This window comes from Olea europaea, chromosome 10 (assembly GCF_002742605.1).
Source record: "Olea europaea var. sylvestris chromosome 10, O_europaea_v1, whole genome shotgun sequence".
NCBI classification, from domain to species: domain Eukaryota; kingdom Viridiplantae; phylum Streptophyta; class Magnoliopsida; order Lamiales; family Oleaceae; genus Olea; species Olea europaea.
In genome coordinates, this window is record NC_036246.1 from 35262528 (window position 1) to 35286283 (window position 23756).

Below are 23756 nucleotides of genomic sequence, written 5' to 3' on the forward strand. Positions count from 1 at the left end.
CTGTATATATGGTATGATAGAAATACGATATGCTGTAAATACGGAATGATGCAAATACGGTATGCTGTAAATATGGTGTGCTGCATATACGGTATAATGTAAATACAGTATGCTGTAAATACGGTATGATGCAAATACGATATGTTGTAAATACGGTGTGCTTCATATACGGTATGATGCAAATACAGTATACTGCATATACGGTAAGTTGTAAATACGATATGCGTAAATACGTTATGTTGCATATACGGTATATATAATGCATATACGGTATGAATGGATCCGGTTTCGTCCACTACAATAAATTTCAATACCATATATGATGTCTACTGTATTTACAGCTTACCATATATGCAGCCTATCGTATTTACATGCAACTTACCGTATATGCTACCTACTGTATGTGCAGCTTACCGTATATACCGATTTTTGCACTTATAAATACTAAGAGTGCAGAACACCATATATTCACTTATCAAACCGAATGTCAGAAAAAAGTTCCAGATTTTTATTTTTTCAACATAAGCATAAAATAAATATTAAAATATATGAGGACAAAATATAAAACGCATATGAATATGCAAGTCGATTTATAATTATGCAGTGACACATATTATACATTTGAAATTTCTTATGTCGGTGCAAAATAACTTTTAAATCATTCTAGAGCGAATTAAACCACTGCAATGTCTATACTAGAAATACAATTGAGCAAATTAATATGAATTAAATTTACATTACATGGGACTTTGATTTATTTATAACAAATGTTGGTGATTAGTCTAAAGACAATATATGCAAATACGGTATGTTATAATACTATATGTTATAGATATAACATACTATACGTATATGTTATAATACAATGTTTAGCATAATATAATGAGAAATTATTGCAGTACAATTTTTTTTTTGGTTATATTACAGCAATATGCATATTACAACATATAACTTACCGTATATGCTATAATACAATCTGTGCGGTCATGCAGCGACTTTTTATTTTTTTTTAAAATTTAATCATGCCACCTAATATTTGTTTGGTTTGTTATTTTATTAGTTAAAAATATGCATTATATATATATATATATATATATTTTACAAATAGTATAAAAAAATCATTTTTATTTTTAACAAAAAACATATTTAAAAATTAGCAATTTCATAATCACCTTTTCTTTTTTTTTTTTTAAATTTCGCGAAATAAAATTATAAAAAAGAAAACAATATTGAATTACAAAAACCAATATCTGCCAAATACGGTATCTAAAAATAATATGTGCAAATACGGTATGCTGTAAATACGGTGTGCTGTAAATACGATATAATGCAAATACAGTATGCTGTAAATACAGTCTGATACAAATACGATATGCTGTAAATACGGTATGCTACATATAGGGTAAGCTGCAAATACGGTATGCGTAAATACGGTATATTGCATATATGATATGTAAATTGCATATACGGTATAAATGAATCCGGTTTCGTCCACTACAATAAATTTCAATACCGTATATGCTGTCTATCGTATTTGCAGTTTACCGTATATGTAGCTTACCGTATTTGTAGGCAACTTATCGTATATGCTACCTACCGTATTGCGGCTTATCGTATATACTGATTTTTGTACTTACAAATACCGAGAATACAGAACACCATACATTCACTTACCAAATCGAATGTCAGAAAAAAAAATTCAGATTTTTATTTTTTCAACATAAGCATAAAATAAATATTAAAATATATGAAGGACAAAATATAAAACGCATATGAATATACAAGTCGATTTATAATTTTATGCTCAATCTTCAATTTTTCAATATTGAATTACACAAAATTTAGAAATATAATATTCACATTCAATTCAATCATATCAATACTATCAAAGAATACAAGCAAAATAGTTTGTATAACCTCGTATATTTCTTATTTAAATATGAAATATACGAACATATTTTTTTAGATAACATAATACTGTTGCAATTGTAAAAATAATTTACAATTATTTTCTTATATCATGGAAATATTTTTAAATATTACTTCAAAAACTTTTTAAAAAACTAAAATTCATACGTTAATAAAAATATGATATATACAAAATTCGTGTAACGCACGTGACAGCGACTAATATATATATAAAAAGCAAAAAAAAAAAAATGATAAAAGTCTAATAAGGCGGCGGGGAACAGTTTGAAACTGTTGACACTTCAATGAAGGCGTAGAAAACATTAAAAATCACGTCACTTCAGACAAAGGAGTGAGTTCTATTTAATTATAGAATGATATTTCCCCCACAATATGAGGCAAGAAACGGAGAAAAGGAGCACATTTGTTCTCGTTCAATTTTCATGATTTTGAACTTTTTAACTTTAATTTGGACAGCAATTGAACCTTTGAGATAAATTATACTCCATTTGTCCCATGAAAATAGGTTTGATTTTTCTTTTTGTCTATTCCAAATTATAGGTCGCTTTCTTTATTAAAACTATATATATTTTTTAATTTTCTAATATGCAATTATATAATTTACCTTATCATCAACAAATATAAACTAATCATATTTAAACCACTGTTTAACGTACGGTATATTAGGAAAAAGGTAAGAAATTTCATATTTTCAACTTTAATAATTACATTTTTTTAATATGTGTGAAAATGGAAACAAGCATATCTTTATGAGACATGTTCTTGAACTCAAATGTTGCAAAGTTAGCCCTTGTATGGTATAAATAAAATTAGATTTTAGTAGATTTTGATAAAAGTTGATGAAATATATGGTATAAAAAGTGATAAAGATTATGAGTCCATATTACGTGTGATTGACATCGAGTTTGTAAAAAAAATGTAAATTGTAGGAAATGGAATTGACTTCTTTAAAATACAGAAAGAGATTATAGGTATAATTTTTTCGTATTCTCAAAATCGAATAAGTTGTGTTGTACCTTCCTCTCAACCATGCAGTCTCTAACAAAAAAGTAAATAAAAAATCTTCCGACCTTTAAATCACACATACACAGCTTTAACGGTCAAAATTCTTACAGTTAAGGATGTAAACAAGTTGGGCCGAGCCGGCTTGCGAGCTTAAAGTTTCGGCTCAGGCTCGGCCCGGTTAAAATGGCCGAGTTTTTTTGTGGGCTCGAGCCGGGCCGAGCTAAAAATAGGCTCGGTCCGAGCTTTTGCTCGGGCTTTTTCCGGGCCAAGTCGGGCAGGCTCGTTTTCTCCCCTCTTTTTTTTGCTTCCTAAACTGCTGCCTTAAAAATAAGGCAGCAGTTTTGCTGCCAAGGCAGCCTCCTCCCCTTTTTTCTTTTTTTTTTCTTTTTCCTGCTGCCTTATATTTTGGCCTTAAATTTAATTTTTTTTATTAAAAAGCTCGCGAGCTCATGGACCGGCTCGGGCAAAGCCCGTGTCCCCAAAATGGGGGCTCGGCCCGAGCTTAGGCTCGGGTCTACTGAGCCCCGAGCCGAGCCACGAGCGGCCCGAACCGGCGAGCCCGATTGCCATCCCTAGATCAACCCTATCAAAATGTCATGATTTTTCATCATTCACCTTTTTGAATAGTCACACCATTTAAAAACAACATGACTCTTTAATATGCACCATTTGTAATTGAAGAGTCATGATTAATTACATACGAATGAGAGACTTTTTCAATTCACACATATAAATATATCTCAATTTGTTATTTTTTTCATTTCTGAATATAATAAATTAGATAAATGATACTAGTACGAATAATGCATCCGTCATTAAACTTCAAAGGTCGTTGAGGTTTCCACAAACGTATAAAAGGAAAAGCCATGCTGCAATTGAAATTTGTCAAAAATTATTCTTGGGGTACATTAGGGAGGACATAAGGGTGTCCATTTTTGGACACTCGGTTATACCCAAAATGGACACCCGACGAGCGCCCGGTGGACACCCTTATGTAATGGGGTGATGTACCCAAGAATAACCCATTTGTCAAAGGGGGGTGGAGCCCATGTCCAATTCTTTACAATTTGGGTTAGGTTAGAGGTATCTTTCATGTTACATTTTCTTCAACTGTTGTTTGTGACCGCTCTTATATGCGTAGTATACCAAAGTCAAGAATTATTATTGCCTTTGTTGAATATATGAGATACCCAACATTGTTGGGCGTCACACAAAAAGCTCAAACGAATATTAAAATCTCATATTTATGACGAAGACTCGTAGTATAGGTTCTATCAAGTGTGTCGAACACGTCATTGATTACGTTGAAGTGAACAAGTGAAAGTTAAGACAGTCCATATAAGAGGAGTCAATTGAACAATATTAAACTAATACATTTTTATTACTTCATTTTTAAATTACATTTAATATACTAATAATTAACATATTCAATGGTGGGTGACCGTCCACTATATGAGGGGTAGAAATTTTAGTGGAGCCAGCACAGTAAGCCACTATGGCTCACCAAGTGCTAGCTCAACTAGTGGACATATTCATGAATCATGTATCATTTCGTAACCCTTCAATGACATTGTTTATAGTGTTAGAGTTTCTTGTAAATTGTAAATTCAATTATTATATATCTATTATGAAATATGTGCAACTCAAATCCATATCGATCAACATAATTTGAATTTTAAGCTATCTATCTACTACTATTACTATTACTATTATTATTATTATTATTATACGGGTAATTAGGTCTAAAAATGGAGGCACCATCAGTTTTGTACAGTAGACTAGAAAAAAATACCCATGACCTCACAATCTTTCCTCCTTTTCTAATTGTGTCTTTATTCTGCTCATTTTCTGTGCACGAGGGCTGACCGGCTGAGTTCTGATATTTGAACGTAAATCTCTCACCTAACAAAAGTTCAATAATGCTATGGGATTTGCCAGTCAAACCTGTTGACCGGCGAGGTGTTGCTCGGCCATTGATTATGTATGCATAGGCCCATGTGCTCCAAGATTGAGGGCTAAGGTCACGCCACCTCGACCTGAATTTAAACTCGGGATTTAATCCCAAATTGTATAGCAGGATTCTAATGCAATAGGTACATTAGCCTCCGATTCAATCTCATTACATTAAATTTCATTACATTTCATTTTTCTCTTTTCTATTTTCAACGATACAATATTTTATAAAATAATATTATACGTAAATCAAAATTTTTCCTTCTTTTTTAATCATTCATTTTTCAAAAAAATATCATTCCATCCATTTTCATTTCCAAAAAATGGGGACAAAACGGGAGGTCATCTATAAAGGTGTCCAAAATGATGAGGTGGCATTTTTTTCACCCAATTTCTCGCGCCCAAGAGAAAACAAAAAAGAAGAAGATCGCGCCCAAGAGAGAACAAAACAAAACAAAAAAGAAGAAGAAGAAGAAAATTGGGTGAAAAATGCCACCTCATCATTTTGGACACCTTTATGGATGGCTTAATGTACCTATAGCATTATTGACAAAAGTTTGTTATATGATTATATATCATTTTTTTTTAATAAAAATCAAAATTTAAATAGGTTATTGAACTTTATTTTGTCATTGTTAGCTTATTTAAATCTAACTTGCCAACAAGTTATCAAATTTTACGTGGTAATTTCGGTTTGTTAAATTAACATACTTGAACTCATTGAAATAAAGTTGAACTATTTTTGTTCTTAAACTCTGTCGATGAATTTAATGGAGTAAAATATTATATAAAATTATTGTTTTTTTAACAAGTTTGGATAAATGAAGAAGGTAAAAAATGAACACTAATAAACCCCAACACACACGTACAGCATGGTATTAGGTAGTAGGTAGGAAATACACTTAACCAAAATGGATATAGAATTTTACCTGAGTACTAGGAAAACTTATAAAATTCATACGGAATTTTAAAATGGAAAAATTCCATCTGTCTATGTTTTATGTATTTTCCCATGTTTGAATGATATTTGGACACCTGTGTTTGTGAAAAATTTCTGGTGCAAAAATCATGTACTTGTAGCATAAGTTAACGGATACGGATCTTATATGTGTGTGTGTGTGTATTAATTTATGTATATCTACAATTTGTCAATTCTATCAAATTCAATCCATGTTTGATGTAGATAAAATTTCTAATTCAAAGTAAATAATTAATTTTAAGAAAAAAAAGAAAAAAAAAGAATGGTCAGGGCCGACCGTTAAGCAAATTTCTAATTTTAATCACATATTTTATATGATTCACAATTTTTCAACTATATGTTTCATCAAACTTTACTTAAAAATTTGATTTTAACTACATTGAACAGGGACTTAATGTCTACCATTGCACAACTTGACGACACCCACAACAATCACAATTATTTAACCATTGTTCTAAATAAATTACGTCTTACCTTTTTGACCCACAATTAGGAGTGTGTATTTTTTCCCGAAACTGTATAGAATCGATCGTTTCGGTTTCAAATCTTCTAAAAAACGATTTGATTTTGGGACAAATTATTAAGAACCAACTGGTTCTGGTCCTGTTCCGGTTCTAGTATCGGAATCGCTGGAAATCGAACGGTTGTTATAGAATTTTTTATTTTTTTATTTTTTGGTAAAATATATGACTCAATCTCCTATTACTTTTTGTTAAAAAATAATCGGTTTCCATCTTCATTTTTGACTATAGCACTTTCCTTCTTCTCTTTGATTCTCTCTTCTTATAATTTTTGATTAATTGATTCTCAAGCCAAATTAAAATATTGGATAATTCTATACCTAAATAAATTTATTTACAATATATAATTTCATTTATAAGATGCAAATTTTTTATTACACAATTGTTGATCTGATAAAAACTTTTCATCTAGACTTCTACAAATTATAACTGAGGGAACCAGAAGTTATAATAAATTTTTAAAGGGTGTCCAATTCAATGTTGGATTTTGATTTTGATGGAAGTTTGTTTAATTATTGGATTACTAAGTAGTTTATATAAGTTGATGATTGATTGATAATAATAGTAACTTATGTTATTTAGATATTGTATTTAAATTTGTATACTTAGTTTTCTTTTAATATTTAAATAGTATGTTTGATTCTCCTATATTTTGTTAAAAGTATCACGTTGATAGAATCTTTAGATTTTTTATTAGTGAATATTTCTTTTTGACATTTTCAATGTAAAGAACCGGATCGGAACCGGTCCGATTTCATACAATGGTTCCATTTCTAAAATTCTTATTGGTGTTAGGAATCGGACCGAATCGGACCACGCCCACTCCTACCACCAAGACATACTGTTTGATTCCGTCACTACTCTTGATATCATTAATTCTCAATATGTTTGTTGCAATTTGAATGTTATTTGTTACGTCTCGCCATGCGGAGACTCCATTTGAAGATCATGTGGAGTGTAAAATCAATCTTCAATTAGACAACAAGTCAAAAGGAACCGACACTCCCTTGGTCGAAGCTCCTCACACTAGTCGGTCGAAGCTCCCTCTCACTTATCCGAACCCATCCCTCCATCTGAAGCTCCCTTTGGTTCAGGAATTTTTATAAAAATCAGCTAAATTTTTTATCTAAAGTCCTAAATAAACGTACCTAATCATACAATCCAAACATCATAATATTCCTCCATAGAAAACAATATTACATATATTATTCTTTGTTGCCATCTCACTTTCTCTCTCTATTCACACATACATAATTACACACACAAATATATGTCAGCAATTTTGTTGGGATTCATCAGACAGTCTATATAATGTACATGCAAGCAGAGCACGAATAAGCATATTATTGAGCAAGAATGGAAGTAAAATATACATGCACGCTTCTCTCTTTAATCTTCTCAATTCTCATTTACAAGTTTCTGTCAAATGCAAGAAAACGGCGCCAGAATCTGCCACCAAGTCCGCCTTCAGCTCTTCCAATCATTGGCCACCTCCACCTTCTGAAACCTCCACTCCATAGAATCCTACATCAGTTTTCAAAGAAACATGGACCAATATTTTCACTCCGCTTCGGTTGCCGCTTTGTGGTGGTTGTTTCATCATCATCTTTGGTGAAAGAATGTTTCACCGAGAACGACCTCGTTTTGGCCGGTCGTCCTCGTACCGCCATTGGCAAGCATTTTGGCTACAATAACACCACTATTATCTTAGCTCCCTACGGTGACCACTGGCGGAACCTCCGCCGCCTGTGCGACGTCGAAATTTTTTCCCCCCCTCGACTCAACACGTTTCTTCCAATTAGGCTAGACGAGATCAATCGTTTACTGAGCAATTTATACAAAATTTCGTCGGCCGGGTTCGCCAAGGTGAATTTGGAAGCAAAAATAATGGAGATGACCTTTAATAACATAATGAGAATGCTCGCCGGAAAACGGTATTACGGCGAGGATGCGGAGGAGGATGAAGAGGCAAAGCTGTTCAGGGAGCTTATAAAAAGGGGTTTGGAACTGAGTTCTGCTTCTAATCCTGGCGATTACTTTCCCTTTTTAGGATGGATTGGTTACAATAGTTTTGAGAAAGAATTAGCTACGCATAAGGAAAAAGATTACAAATTCATGCACAACATCATTGAAGAACACCGGCGACGGCGGCGGAATGGCAATCAGGAAAACACGATGGTCGATCATTTGCTTTCTTTGCAAGAATCAGAACCCGAGTACTATACTGATCAAATCATCATTGGGCTTGTTCTTGTAAATCTCTACTCTCAAAATCATTATCTTTCGTTTCTCTTTGCAGCATTTATCTTCGAATAAATAAATAAATTTCAATGGACAGGCGCTGCTGATTGCCGGCACGGATGCATCGGCGGTGACTTCAGAATGGGCAATGTCCCTTTTACTGAATCATCCAGAAGTTTTGAAAAAAGCCAGAAAAGAACTAGACACTTTCGTGGGATTCAATCGCTTGGTAGAAGAAAAAGATTTGCCAAAACTGCAATACCTTCACTGCATCATTTTGGAGACTTTAAGATTATTTCCGTCAGTTCCCATGCTCGTACCACACGAATCATCCGATGATTGCAAAGTCGGAGGCTACAATATCCCAAAAGGCACCATGTTATTGATCAATGCATGGGCAATTCACAGAGATCCAACTGTATGGGATGATCCCATGAACTTTAAACCCGAAAGATTTGAAAAAATGGAAGTGGAAACCCATAAACTGCTGCCATTTGGAATGGGAAGGAGAGCGTGTCCTGGGTTGGGTTTGGCTCAACGTATGATCGGGTTAGGTTTAAGTTCGCTGATTCAGTGTTTTGAGTGGGAAAGAATAAGTGCAGAGAAAATTGATCTGAGTGAAGGCCATGGAATCACCTTGCCTAAAGTCAAGCCATTGGAAGCCATGTGTAGACCTCGGAATGCTATGGTCAATGTTCTTCAGGAACTTGCCTCCAGTGTTTGACCAACGTATGTGTGTATTTGACCTTTTGCTTCACTTTGAATTATCATAGTATTGTGCCCTTGTAATGGAATAAATATATATGAATCCTAAGAATAAAACTACTTAATCAGGCTTAAAAAGGAGTGGAGAGACATATGTGTCAAAAAATGGAATAAATATATATGAATCCTAATTTTAGCACTTCTCTGTAATCTAAATGTCACACAAATTGCTGTCACAAAATTGAAAGCATGCATTACAAAGGCATGTCATGATCCAAAACTGGGTAAAGAATTTAGAATACATTCTTTTACTCTTTACTTGATTAAGATAGGTTTGTTTATCGAACATAAATAAATTGTGAGAAACACTTAAATACATTAATTCAGTAATTTACCTACGTCTACGGACTAACTTCAAATCAATTTTCGATCACAAAATTCATTTTTAGACAATACTAAACCCTCACAATATCATCTAGAAAAACTGTAATACAAGGTTGGCAGGATTTTATAATGTAAAACTAGAATTTATCAATGAAAACTTGAATTTAAATTGTTAAGTTGTGGAGCTGACATTTATCGATATGCGAAATCAGTAGACGAATCGATGGTTACTGATAAGTGTATTTTATACACTTATTCGGGGCTCTAAACTATATAATTTTATTGTTCTTTTGGCAAAATATGATCTAAATTTTATTGTATTATTTTTCTTAGGTAAAACTCATGTTTGAACGAAGAATTGAAGAAAGACACAAAAAGGGCGAAAAATGGAACAATCTAAAGTAGTGGACTAAGTTGGACGTTGGATGGAAGTTGGAGATCAAATTTTGCACATTAAAAGAATTGAGGACTTGAAGAAAAATAATCTATTTGGAATTCAAATTTAATATTATTTTGGACCCCTAGTTGGGCTACAATAAGGGTTTACTTGTTGAGGTATATATATACAAATACATGTAGAAAAAAGAGGAGGGCAGCCTGGGGAAATAAAGACGTATACATTGTCGGCCGTTGAATTGATAGAGATCGAAAAATTACAAGAGACGGCAGCTGGAGGGATTAAACAGAGGACTCAAAACAATAATTAGGCAACCTAGATTATTAGATTATGCACAAAATCTGAGAGAAGGAGAATTAATAGAATCTGTCGGCACTGAAATTTATTACATATCACACGGAAATTGAAGCGGGAGAAGAGGCAGATTTGAGCAACACATACAAACATATAAGCGACTTCTTTTCAAGGTGCTTTGGCTGAAATTGAATTGTGGAATTAACAATAAAAGTGGCAGATTACACGGAGACGGACGCGCGGCAGAGAGAAAAAATTTCAGAACTTTTTTGGTGCAAATAATTCATCAAGATTGTGCCAAGAATTTGGAATTAACTACGTTTCGTCAATTATCGGTGATGTTGTTCCACTTTTATTTATTTCATTCTAGTATCATGTTTGGCTAATTCCTTTTCACGTATTGGATGATGACAAAATTGTTTAATTTTTAGTTTTAATTCGAGACCTATGTTTTTATGTTAATTATTGCGTTGTGATTCCAATAATATGCTTAATTAGATTGTTCTAATGTTTGCGCACCATTAGGATGATAAGTTGCTTTTTCGTAGTGTTGGAAAACTCACGATAGGTATAACACTATTATTGGGACACATGAACAATAAATATTAGGAATAATATTTGTGGCTTGTGCGATCTTATATGATAATCCTAAATGTTAATGCATGTTTGCCATATGAATTAGGACTAGGAATAGGATCGTCTCGTGGTAATCATAGGTTTATTATATCTTGGGAAATAATAATAAATAAATAACGAAATCATCGATCGTCGCAATTGCATAAATTGAGATAATTATTATTGGTTGAGAATTAGAACTAAGAATTAATCAATGGCGTCGAAAATCCAATACGTTTACACATTTGAATTTTTAAACCAAATTTAATTATTTTCACAAGTTTTAGTTATAAAAATCATTTAGCTATTCCCTCGATCGTTTTTTTTTTTTACAAATACGAATTAACTATATCAAATATACTAAAATTGATCATTATTCCCTGTGGGAGGATAACTTACTCATCACGATTATTACTTGTACAACGAACCCGTACGCTTGCGGGAATCTGACGAACAGTTACGGTAAAGTCGTCCCCCTCCTGAGGTGCGGGGAACGGAACACACGTACCAAAATTTCGTTTTAAAATTTTCTTAATTATAATTTCGATTTTACCATAAATTATCTTATAAATAGTACACTGTCATTAGATTTTTATCATTCAACGAGACTCTTGTCTTTTCGATGGGCTCTATCCTAATTCCAGACCCTGGTATATTCGGCTGCCTCTTAAACCTTCAAATCTATATTTGCTAACAAAATTTGGTTTCAACCAACCTATGGGTGGACCCTTTATACTTTTTATAAATCATTATGGGGCCGAATTTAACGAACAGTATCGAGTGGACAACATTGACTATGGTGATGGCGGCGCCCCCCCATGACACTGTCGCCTTCATTGGAATATGAACTTAGGTCTGAGAGCTGGGGATATATGATTTTCGTAGTATTGACCCTTTGATACATCATTTGTAGAAAACAAAAACTTTGTGGAATGATGCCTGATATTTTGTTTTAACCAATGAAATGGGTTGATTATGTTAATGATCACTATATTTTTAAGTAATTACGACGATAGTTATTAAAGTTATTTTTTAAGCTAATAATCATTCAAGTTTCATTTGGTCGAAAAAAATTAACATTAAATCATATGCGACATCATTAAGTGTCAACGTGTTGCCAAAGAGTGATATTTATTATGTCCAATCACTAAACTTCAATTTTGAAAAACTCTTTCTAATATACAACTATAACATATATTGTCAATAATATTCTTATATTTTGTTTTAACCAATGAAATGGGTTGATTATGTTAATGATCACTATATTTTTAAGTAATTACGACGATAGTTATTAAAGTTATTTTTTAAGCTAATAATCATTCAAGTTTCATTTGATCGAAAAAAATTAACATTAAATCATATGCGACATCATTAAGTGTCAACGTGTTGCCAAAGAGTGATATTTATTATGTCCAATCACTAAACTTCAATTTTGAAAAACTCTTTCTAATATACAACTATAACATATATTGTCAATAATATTCTATAAACATTAAATGCATTTTGAAAACAGTCTAATTTTTTCAAATAAGTTAATATGTCAAGAATTGTCTTTGTTTCTTTTGGTAAACATATCGCAAAACAATTAGCTCTCGAAATTTTTTTTGCCATCAAGGTCAAAAAATTTCCATATTTTAGAACAATCTCAAAATGATCACAACTTATTTTGGCAACGAAGCTGCTACATGTACATTCATTTTGTACATTAACTTTGATGTTCATGATGTGTCAATTAATTTAATTCTTTTGATGAGGTTGAGTGTGTGAAAGACTATAAATAAGTATTAAAGGATCGAGAATTATGTTAAAGAATATTTTTGGATTCAATATTCTGGCGTAAAGTTTGGAAGAGTTAGTTCTTAATAATTTGAAATTTACAAATATACTATTTTTTATTTATCTATTATCTCATTTTCCTTATTATTGTTGTAGGCTAATTACAATTTTTAAATATTTTTTACACATCAAATTTTCCTTTTACTTTTTTATTGGATAAAGTAAATAGGCTATATTATCAAGGTTGTATCATAGTCTATTTTTCCTCTTAAATTTTGGGTCCTTTTAACTTTTATGAAAAAAAAATTCAAAAAAGTTCTAAAAATTATCAAAATACAAATCCATACATGTAATACATTAAATGTGTATGGTGTCCATATATTTATCGGACCTTGTGTAGTCGCACTTCTCGCATGGCATTAGAGCTGCCTATGGGTTTAAGTAATTAACATTGGATGTATACGAATACATATAGTGCAAGTAAAATAAGTTGTTTTAATTTGTGTAATTAATTATGTGTTGGTGATCTTAAATTTGATAACAGAATAATGTTGTTTTGTTAATTTATGATGCATTAGTTTTTAGTTGAAAGAAAGGAAAAAAAAAATTAAAATTCCCACTTCCTTGATTTCTCTCTCTTTCATATCTTGTTATGTCTTCTCTGCCCCCCGGGCATATCCCAGTAGTGCAAAGGACAAGGATGAGGTATATTCAATCTTGCTGACAGCCACAGTGTGAGGATTCGATTTCTGAAATATGGATTGTGACTCTTTGTGGGTACCAGTGCACAGCCAACTCTTGTTCCCTAGCCTGATTGGATACATTCCACGATTAACTTCTCTCACGATATTCCAGGAGCGAGATGGTGAGGAACCCTTAAGGTTGGGGTTCAACATTTTGTTGTGTCTTCTCTTCTTCATTTTTAAAATTCCCACTTCCTTGATTTCTCTCTCTTTCATATCTTGTTATGTCTTCTCTGCCCCCCGGGCATATTCCAGTAGTGCAAAGGACAAGGATGAGGTATATTCAATCTTGCTGACAGCCACAGTGTGAGGATTCGATTTCTGAAATATGGATTGTGACTCTTTATGGGTACCAGTGCACAGCCAACTCTTGTTCCCTAGCCTGATTGGATACATTCCACGATTAACCTCTCTCACGATATTCCAGGAGCGAGATGGTGAGGAACCCTTAAGGTTGGGGTTCAACATTTTGTTGTGTCTTCTCTTCTTCATTCCATAATAAAAGAATGTAAAATAAATAAAGTTGGAATGACTTACTTTTTTCGCTTTACATTTTTCCCAAAAATAGAGTAGCTCTTAATAAATCAATTACAATACTATTTTAGCATACTCAAATCAACCCGTTTTCAAATCTAATCACTGGCATACGCCAACTCACTCCCACTATATACCACTGTCTTCCTCTATCAGGATTAGACACCACAGACAAATTAACCCTCACAATATCATCTAGTGTGACCGCACAATAGTTGGATAGGCAGCTCTAATGTCGTACGAGAAGTGTGATTAGGGATGTCAAACAGGCCGAGCGACTCGTCGGCTCGACCGCTCGGTTCATTAAAACTCAGCTCGTGGGCGGAGCAGGGGGCTCGATCCCACGATCCAAAAAAATTGAAATTTTTTAAAAAAAAGGTGCAAAAAAAAATTAAAATTAAAAAAAAAAAAACACGAGCTCACGAGGGGCTCGCCACGAGCTTGAGCCGAACTCATAGATTAAAGGGCCGAGCCGGCTCAACTTGAACCATTGCCATCACTAAGTGTGACCGCACAAGGTCAGATAAATATATGGGCACCATACACATTTAATGTATTACATGTATAGATTTGTATTTTATTAATTTTTAGAACTTTTTTGAATTTTTTTCCATAAAAGTTAAAAGGACCCAAAATTTAAGAGGAAAAAAAAAGACTATGGTACAACCTTGATAATATATGCCATTTATTGTATCCATTAAATAAGTAAAAGGAAAATTTGATGTGTACACTAAAAAATATTGAAAAATTGTAATTAGCCTACAACAATAATAAGGAAAGTGAAATAATAGATATATAAAAAATAGCATATTTGTAAGTTTCAAATTATTAAGAACTCCATTTTACAAACTTTACCCCAAAATATTGAATCCAAAAATATTCTTTAACACAATTCTCGATCTTTTAATTCTTATTTATAGTCCTTCACACAGGTAACCTCGTCAAAAGAATTAAACTAATTGACTCATCACGAATAACAAAGTTAATGTACAAAATGAATGTACATGTAGCAGCTTCGTCGCCAAAATATGTTGTGATCATTTTGAGATTGTTCTAAAACATGGAAATTTTTTAACCTTGATGGCAAAGATTTTTTCAAGAGCTAATTGTTCTGCTAAATGTTTGCCAAAAGAAACAAAGACAATTCTTGACATATTAACTTATTTGAAAAAATTTGACCGTTTTCTAAATGCATTTAATGCTTGTAGAATATTATTGACAATACATGTTACATTTGCATATGAGAAAGAAGTTTTTCAAAATTGAAGTTTGGTGATTTGACATAATAAATATCACTATTTGGTAACACGTTGACACTTAATGATGCCACATATGATTTAATGTTAATTTTTTACGATCAAAGGAATCCATTGATTTCAGTTAGAAACTTGAATGATTATTAGATTAAAAAATAACTTTAATAACTATTGTCGTAATTACTTAAAAACATTAGTGATCATTAACATAATTAACCCGTTTCATTGCTTAAAACAAAATATAAGGCATCATTCCACAACATTTTTGTTTTCTACAAATGATGTATACAAGGGTTCAATATTAAGAAAATCGTATATCCACAGCTTTCAAATCTAAGTTCCGATTCCAATGAGGGCGACAGTGTCAAGGGACGGAACCACCTTAGGTCTAGTGCAAGCACACCTTAGGTCCAGTGCAGGCAAAGCACTGAACTTCAAGTCCTGAAATTTTAAGAGATAGATCTCTCTCTCTCTCTCTCTCTCTCTCTCTCTCTCTCTCTCTCTCTAATAACTATTGTCGTAATTACTTAAAAACATTAGTGATCATTAACATAATTAACCCGTTTCATTGCTTAAAACAAAATATAAGGCATCATTCCACAACATTTTTGTTTTCTACACATGATGTATACAAGGGTTCAATATTAAGAAAATCGTATATCCACAGCTTTCAAATCTAAGTTCCGATTCCAATGAGGGCGACAGTGTCAAGGGACGGAACCACCTTAGGTCTAGTGCAAGCACACCTTAGGTCCAGTGCAGGCAAAGCACTGAACTTCAAGTCCTGAAATTTTAAGAGATATAGATCTCTCTCTCTCTCTATAGAGGGGGGATGGGCACTTTAAATGTTGCAAGAAAAATGAGTGGGACTGCTAAGAAATTAACGAAATTGCTCCACCAAATTAAGCAAATTATTCCACCACTGAATACATTCGTCGTCTTCTGTTTCTGGAGATTGTTTGTGTTAATTTTCATTTGATAAAATATTTGGTTCAAATGTTGAGGTTTTTGTGAACAAAAATTGTCTATTGATTCTTAAGATAGTTGAGGTCGAGGTTTTAAGATATTGCTTTATATGGTTTTCTACGATTTATTCTCTCTTCTATTAGAGCACATATTTTCTTGTGTAGGTGGGTGTTCAAGTAGACAGTAGTTTTTCACATCATTAAAAAAAGAGTTTTAAGAAATCATGATTCTTGATAGGTTTTTAAGGCTGTCAATTCTCATTTTCTTTGGATTTTGGGATTTTTGAATCAAATCCGACTTTTAAGACCATTTCTAAAAAACAAGCAAAAAGAGTTTAAAATTTAAAACAACTCAAATGTTGAAGAAAATAAGGATTTTTTTTTTTTTAATTTGCAAAACATGGAAATGTACCTGGTATTGCAGGATTGGTAGAAGTTCTTCTAGTCCTAAAGCCATTGAGAGAAAGAGAATGTGGTGCGATGGGTTTAGGGATAAATGAAGAACATGAATGCAAGATTAGAATATAGTTTGTTATATGAGTTCAAAGGAATAATGTTATTCATCACTGAGAAACAAGTGTAACTTATTAACTATATCATTTTTTAATATTTTTACCATCATTAAATTCATGATCGAACTTTACTTCAGATTAAGTATTTCATTTTGCTTATTGTTTTATTGAGCTTTGAATTTATAGATTAGTGAAGAAGAAAATGAATGTACATCGCACACAATAATTTAAGGGCTCAAATTCAAATTTTTCTTTAGGTCCCAAAAATTCAAAGTTCGACCTTAATTAAATTGTGCATGCATTGGATAAAATTCCTGACTCCGTCCCTAGCAGCGTCACAGGGGGCACAGCCATCACCATAGTCAATGTTGTCCACTCGATATTATTTGTTAAATTCGGGCCCACAATGATTTATAAAAAATAAAGGGTCCACACATAGGTTGGTTGAAACCAAATTTTGTTAACAAATATAGATTCCAAGGTTTAAGAGGCAGCCGAAAATACCAGGTTTTGGAATTAGAATAGAGCCATCGAAAAGACAAAATATATAGAGAAAATTGAGACTCATTGAACGATAAAAATCTAATGACGGTGTACTATTTATAAAATAACTTAGGGTAAAATTAAACTACAATTATGAAATTTTGAAATTGTTGTGAAATTTTGGTATGGGTGTTCCGCTCCCCGCACTTCAGGAGGGGGGCTTCCTGCCACCCTCTGCGGCTTTACCATAATCATCGATTCGTCTATTGATTTCGCATATCGATAATATTTAGGCTCCACAACTTAACAATTTAAATTCAAATTTTTACAGAGAAATTCTAGTTTTACATTTTAAAATCTTGCCAACCTTGTATTACAGTTTGTCTAGGTGATATTGTGAGGGTTTGGTACTGTCCAAAGATTTGAGATCGAAAATTGATTTGAAGTTAATCCGCAGATGTAGGTATATTACCGAATTAGAGCAAAAGAATGTAATTAAGTGTTTCTAAATTCTTTACCCAGTTTTTAGTGGATCGTGGCACGCCTTTCTAATGCATGCTTGCAATTTTGTGACAGCAATTTGTGTGACATTTAGATTACAGAGACGTGCTAAAATTAGGATTCATATATATTTATTCCATTAAATTAAAGGGCACAATACTATGATATGTAATACGAAGTGAAGCAAAAGGTAAAATACATTTGATACACACATCCATTGATCAAACACTGGAGGCAAGTTCCTGAAGAACATTGACCATAGCATTCCGAGGTCTACGCATGGCTTCCAATGGCTTGGCTTTAGGCAAGGTGATTCCATGGCCTTCACTCAGATCAATTTTCTCTGCACTTATTCTTTCCCATTCGAAACACTGAATCAGCGAACTTAAACCTAACCCGATCATACGTTGAGCCAAACCCGACCCAGGACACGCTCTCCTTCCCATTCCAAATGGCAGCAGTTTATGGGTTTCCACTTCCATTTTTTCAAATCTTTCGGTTTAAAGTCCATGGGATCATCCCATACGGTTGGAGGTCTGTGAATTGCCCATGCATTGATCAATAACATGGTGCCTTTTGGGATATTGTAGCCTCCGACTTTGCAGTCATCCGATGATTCGTGTGGTACGAGCATGGGAACTGACGGGAATAATCTTAAAGTCTCCAAAATGATGAGGTGAAGGTATTGCAGTTTTGGCAATTTTGTTCTTCTACCAAGCGATTGAATCCCACGAAAGTGTAGTTCTTTTCTGGCTTTTATCAAAACTTCTGGATGATTGAGTAAAAGGGACATTGCCCATTCTGAAGTCACCGCCGATGCATACGTGCCCGCAACCACCAGCGCCCGTCCATTGAAATTTATTTATTTATGGAAAATAAATGCTGCAAAGAAAAAAGAAAGATATTGATTTCGAGAATAGAGATTTACAAGAACCAGCCCAATGATGATTTGATCAGTATAGTATGCGGGTTCTGATTCCTGCAAAGAAAGCAAATGATCGACCATTGTGTTTTCCGGATTGCCATTCAGCCGCCGTCGCCGGTGTTCTTCAATGAGGTTGTGCATGAATTTATAACTTTTTCTCCTTATGCGTGGCTAATTTTCTCTCAAAACTATTGTAACCAATCCATCCTAAAATGGGAAAGAAATTACCGGGATTAGAAGCAGAACTCAGTTGCAAACCCCTTTTTATATGCTCCCTGAACCGCTTTGCCCCTTCATCATCCTCCGCATCCTCGCCGTATTACCGTTTTCGGGCGAGCATTCTCATTATGTTATTAAAGTTCATCTCCATAAGTTTCGCTTCCAAATTCACCTTGGCGAACTTGGCAGACGGAATTTTATATAATTTGCTCAGTAAACGATTGATCTCGTCTAGTCTAATTGGAAGAAACGTGTTGAGTCGAGAGGAGGAAAATATTTCGACATCGCACAGGCGGCGGAGGTTCCGCCTGTGGTCACCGTAGGGGGGTGAAGATAATGGTGGTGTTATTGTAGCCAAAATACTTGCTAACGGCGGTACGAGGACGACCGGCCAAAACGAGGTCGTTTTTGGTGAAACATTCATTGACCAAAGATGATGATGAAACAACCACCACAAAGCGGGAACCGAAGCGAAGTGAAAAAATGGGTCCATGTTTCTTTGAAAACTGATGTAGGATTCTATGGAGTGGAGGTTTCAGAAGGTGGAGGTGGCCAATGATTGGAAGAGCTGACGGCGGACTTGGTGGCAGATTCTGGTGGCGTTTTCTTGCATTTGACCGAAACTTGCAAATGAGAATTGAGAAGATTAAAGAGAGAAGCGTGCATATATATTTAACTTCCATTCTGCTCGATAATATGCTTATTCGTGCTCTGCCTGCATGTATATTATCAGGGCGGAGCCAGGATTTGAATTCAGTGCGGACAACTTTTTTCAACGTCGAACGTCAAGGTTTTTGTGATGATAAAAAAATACTTCAATTTCACATTTCACATTTCACCGAAGAAGTTTTTGGCTGCTCCCAAGAAGTTAGATTCGTTGATAGCACCACCATTTTGGTTGTCAACAACAACGGCTAGTCGGGCGCATTTTCGCTCTGAGGTTGAATAGTGGCCAATTGGCGTCGCAAGGATCAGTGGAGTGAAAATTGGGAGTTCTTCAACTTTGTCAGAATTGGATAGTAGAACTCTTCAAGGTCTTGAATTATTTTATTTTATTTTTTCCCCGAAATATAAGGATCTATAGTTTTCTTTTTTTCATATAACAATCTTGATCTCCTGCCTCAACGGGCAAGATAAAATTTTTGAGATTTTCATACCACATCAGCATTGTGAAGCTTTTATCCTCTCACTAGGTATATGGAATCAATTCTATTTCATGTAAATGCTTGATAATGGTCACAATGTGTTGTCTCTGAGTCCTCAATAATTTTTTGGACCTTATAGTAGGATTATGTTGCACTTAAGAGATATTGCACTAGGTACTTGAGTTTGATTATTAATAATATTCAAGATGAAGAAAAATACATAATGCATAGAATTGGAGCAAATTGGATGAAATTAATAAGTGTTGTTATGGTTCTACGTGATTGGAAGATTCTCTACTACAAGCTTAAAGAAAAGTTCCGTAATGAATAACAAGGTCATGGATTTAGTGATGATAAAAAAAAAATACTCCAAATAGTGAATTCACAGTGCAATACCAATATATACTATATATCAATCCAGTGCAATTCACATTTTACAATTTCACATAATCAATTCACCGTCCAACTCGCAATTTCACAATGCAATTCATAATATTTCCATATCTTAAGTAACTTGAACTTATAATTTCACAATCCACTGGAAGCTTGAACTCTCTGTTCGTGCCTCTTTGAGCAATCAAAGTCCAAAGTGCTAATTTCATTTCATATGTAAAAGACCAAAAAAAAATACATATCATTACAATTTACAGAAATCGAAATAACAACAAATAAGGGAAAAAAATTCAAAACCACTCTGGACACTGCCACACTGGTGGAAAATTGAAATTGGGACTTCACATTCTTCTGGCTTCTTCTTTTGCTTGGCTAGCTGCCTTTGATTACTGGAAAAATAGCGGGTTCCGGTTGGCGGTTTAAGGAGTGGCGGCGGGTCGGATGAGTGACTAGTCGACAGTCGACTAGAGTGGGAGAATAGAGCGCCTAAATTCTTGGAGATGCCAGTAGGGCCTGCTACTAACTAGTAGCAACGGAGGTCGGACTGCAAGTAGTAGTGATAGGCGCTGACGGAGACTAGAGAGGAAGTGGTGAGAGAGAGACATGACGAATGGATGAAGGGTTTTGATTTTTTTCGAATGGATGAATTATGAATGGAAAACGGGTTAATTGGTTTTTTAGGGGAATGGGTTAGGGTCTGGGTAAGTAAAGGGGTTGTGGGCTGTGGGTAATTGGGCATTGGGCTTCTCTTTAGGTTGGAAGATAGTATGTGATTGTGACCTTAGTATATAACTGAGAATTATAGATTATGTTATGTAACTATGATATGTTTAATTTCAATTATATATTCCAACATTTTATCAGGAGTCACATATATGACCTGTCAATCTTAAACATTTTGTTGCATTGAATTTTGTAATAGCGAGGCCAAGATTGCATGTCTTCAAGCCCTCAGGGCCAATACCTATACAACAGGTCGCATCTTTGTCCCGACCAAACCCAAGATCTCATTTACAACTCGATCAACTTCCTACTACTAAACGAACTTAAAATCAGTTACACGTTGAAGAACACAATTCATTCCTAAGCAAGATGTACTAAAAGTTGCTCGTTTCACAGCCTCCTAAAATGGTGCAGAGACGATGTCTCTTATCTCTAGAATTCTTAAATAATTAGCTGAAGTCTCAAGCTCTTCACCAGAATTCATCAGCTCATCAGATTCATCTCCCACGCTATTAGCAACTGGTTTTAAACCCTACATCATAACCAAAGAATGTTACATGATCATCAATACATCAATTTAAAGGCTTAATTGACTTATAAGCTAATATGATCCATGTAGAATAATGTACATTAATCCTAAATGCAAAGTATATACAGAAATTAACAGAATCATACAATATGTGCACACTGAATTGAACTTATCTAATCCTCTTGCTTATGATGAAGGCATTTTCACTCTTATGCTTCGATTTCGAGAAATATTCTTCTTCCCTAGCGACAAAACTAACAAATATATTTTCCCCAAAACTTGACAAAAGAAAAGGAATTGAATCTGGCCTTTTTATCCTAGGTCTGGTATTGATAACCTTTACATAGCCAAGAAAAAGTAGTCCAATAAGAGCTTCTTCAACATGACTGTATGGTTGTGGAGTTCAGGCTAATAAATAAACAAAAAAAAAAAAAAAGACATACAAAAATTTTTGGGTTGGAGTTCAGTGTGGGCATCTGCTCGCACTCGACCTAATGGGGCTCCGCCCCTATATATTATATAGAGTTTCTGATGAATTTCAATAAAACTGCTGATATATATTTGTGTGTAATATGTATGTAATGTATAGAGAGAGGAAGGGAAACGACAAAATAGGAGAAGGCATAAAATAGTGTATGTGCTATATATTAGGCCCTTGTTTGAGTTCATTTTTTCAAGAATGCATTTTTTAAAGCACATTTTCAATCATACATTCTTCTATGAAATAATTATACACATATTTTTTTTAAAAAAATCTTTACTTTTTAATCACACATTCTTCAAAAAACTAATATTACATAATTTATTTTATCCCAAAAATAGGAATCAAACAAAGACTAGGATTGTTTTCTACGGAGGAATATTATGATATTTGGATTGTATGATTAGGTATATTTATTTATGACTTCAAATAAAAAAATTTAGCTCATCTACAATGTATTAAATATGACGTCAAGTGGAAATCATTTTTTTTGATGATTTTACCCCTATTATAATTCAATTATTTTAATAATACCTTACTTTTCATTTTTAATATATAATAAATACTACAAAATCTTTATCATGTATGAATTTTCTGTTATTAATTCTCAAAAAAATTAAATCATAAAAGTTGGAATTTTGAGAATACAATTTTTCTTCTTAAATTTCTATCCTAAATTTTATTTTATTTAGTTATTTTGAGACTCAACAAATCCTACCAACAAATTGATATTAAATATTATTTTTACAGCACTTATAAAGTATTTTAAAATAACATACAATTCACTCTCAATTTTGACTAGTTTTTATAAAAATTGATGAAATTTATGATTGAAAAATTAATAAAAGTTTGTTGTTTGCTTTTGACTTGTTGGCATTATTAATATCCTACTTATATTAAAAGAGTGCAACGTGTCACCAAATCATGGAAAATGTAAGTGTGTGGGGAAAAAGATGGAAAACGAATTCTATGGAAAACTTTTGCTATCAAACACACAAAATTGGTGGAAAATGAAATTCCATTTTTCATGGAAATTGTGCCAATCAAACATGGCCTTACTTCAATTTCCTAATTGATTTTAAAAAGTGTTTTTTGAAATGATTGATATAAATATTATTTTGTCAACCAATTTTGTGCAAGTAGCATGACTTTTTTCAGCCGCCCCTGTGTAGCCCCCATTTCTTTACCCATTTTATCCAACCATTTTTCAGCAAGTGTGGCCCCCATGTTAGACAAAAAGGACGGTGACAATCAATTCATATGCATTTGGGGCTGTCATTTCAATTTTGATTTTTCGCACTTATATCTATGTCGGACAAAAAATTCAGTGGTTGTTGTACCGTGTAACTAGGCAAATACTTTTAGAAAATGAGATGTGGTAAAAAAAAAAAAAAAAAACTAATTAAAATTGCAGTTTCGAGCCTCGATCGAGGCTTTTATATTAACTATTGCTCGGCTGATTTATCTAGAGTTGATTTTGGACAGCTTGCCTCATATTTCTCTTTGCTAGTTGCTCTTTAGGGCCTGTTTTATAGAACTTATTTGGGA

General features: G+C 33.5%; 1 protein-coding gene and 1 pseudogene across 1 annotated transcript; one reads left to right on the plus strand and one right to left on the minus strand.

The window, feature by feature from the left end:
* Positions 1-7716: 7716 nt before the first annotated feature.
* On the plus strand, positions 7717-9543 carry LOC111401991 (cytochrome P450 81D1-like). The gene is made up of 2 exons (XM_023029995.1): positions 7717-8640; positions 8726-9543. The coding sequence occupies exons 1-2, from the start codon at positions 7744-7746 to the stop codon at positions 9350-9352; spliced, it is 1524 nt and encodes a 507-aa protein (XP_022885763.1). The 5' UTR covers positions 7717-7743; the 3' UTR covers positions 9353-9543.
* An 8471-nt stretch (positions 9544-18014) lies between these two features.
* On the minus strand, positions 18015-19705 carry LOC111400585 (annotated as a pseudogene).
* Positions 19706-23756: the final 4051 nt, after the last annotated feature.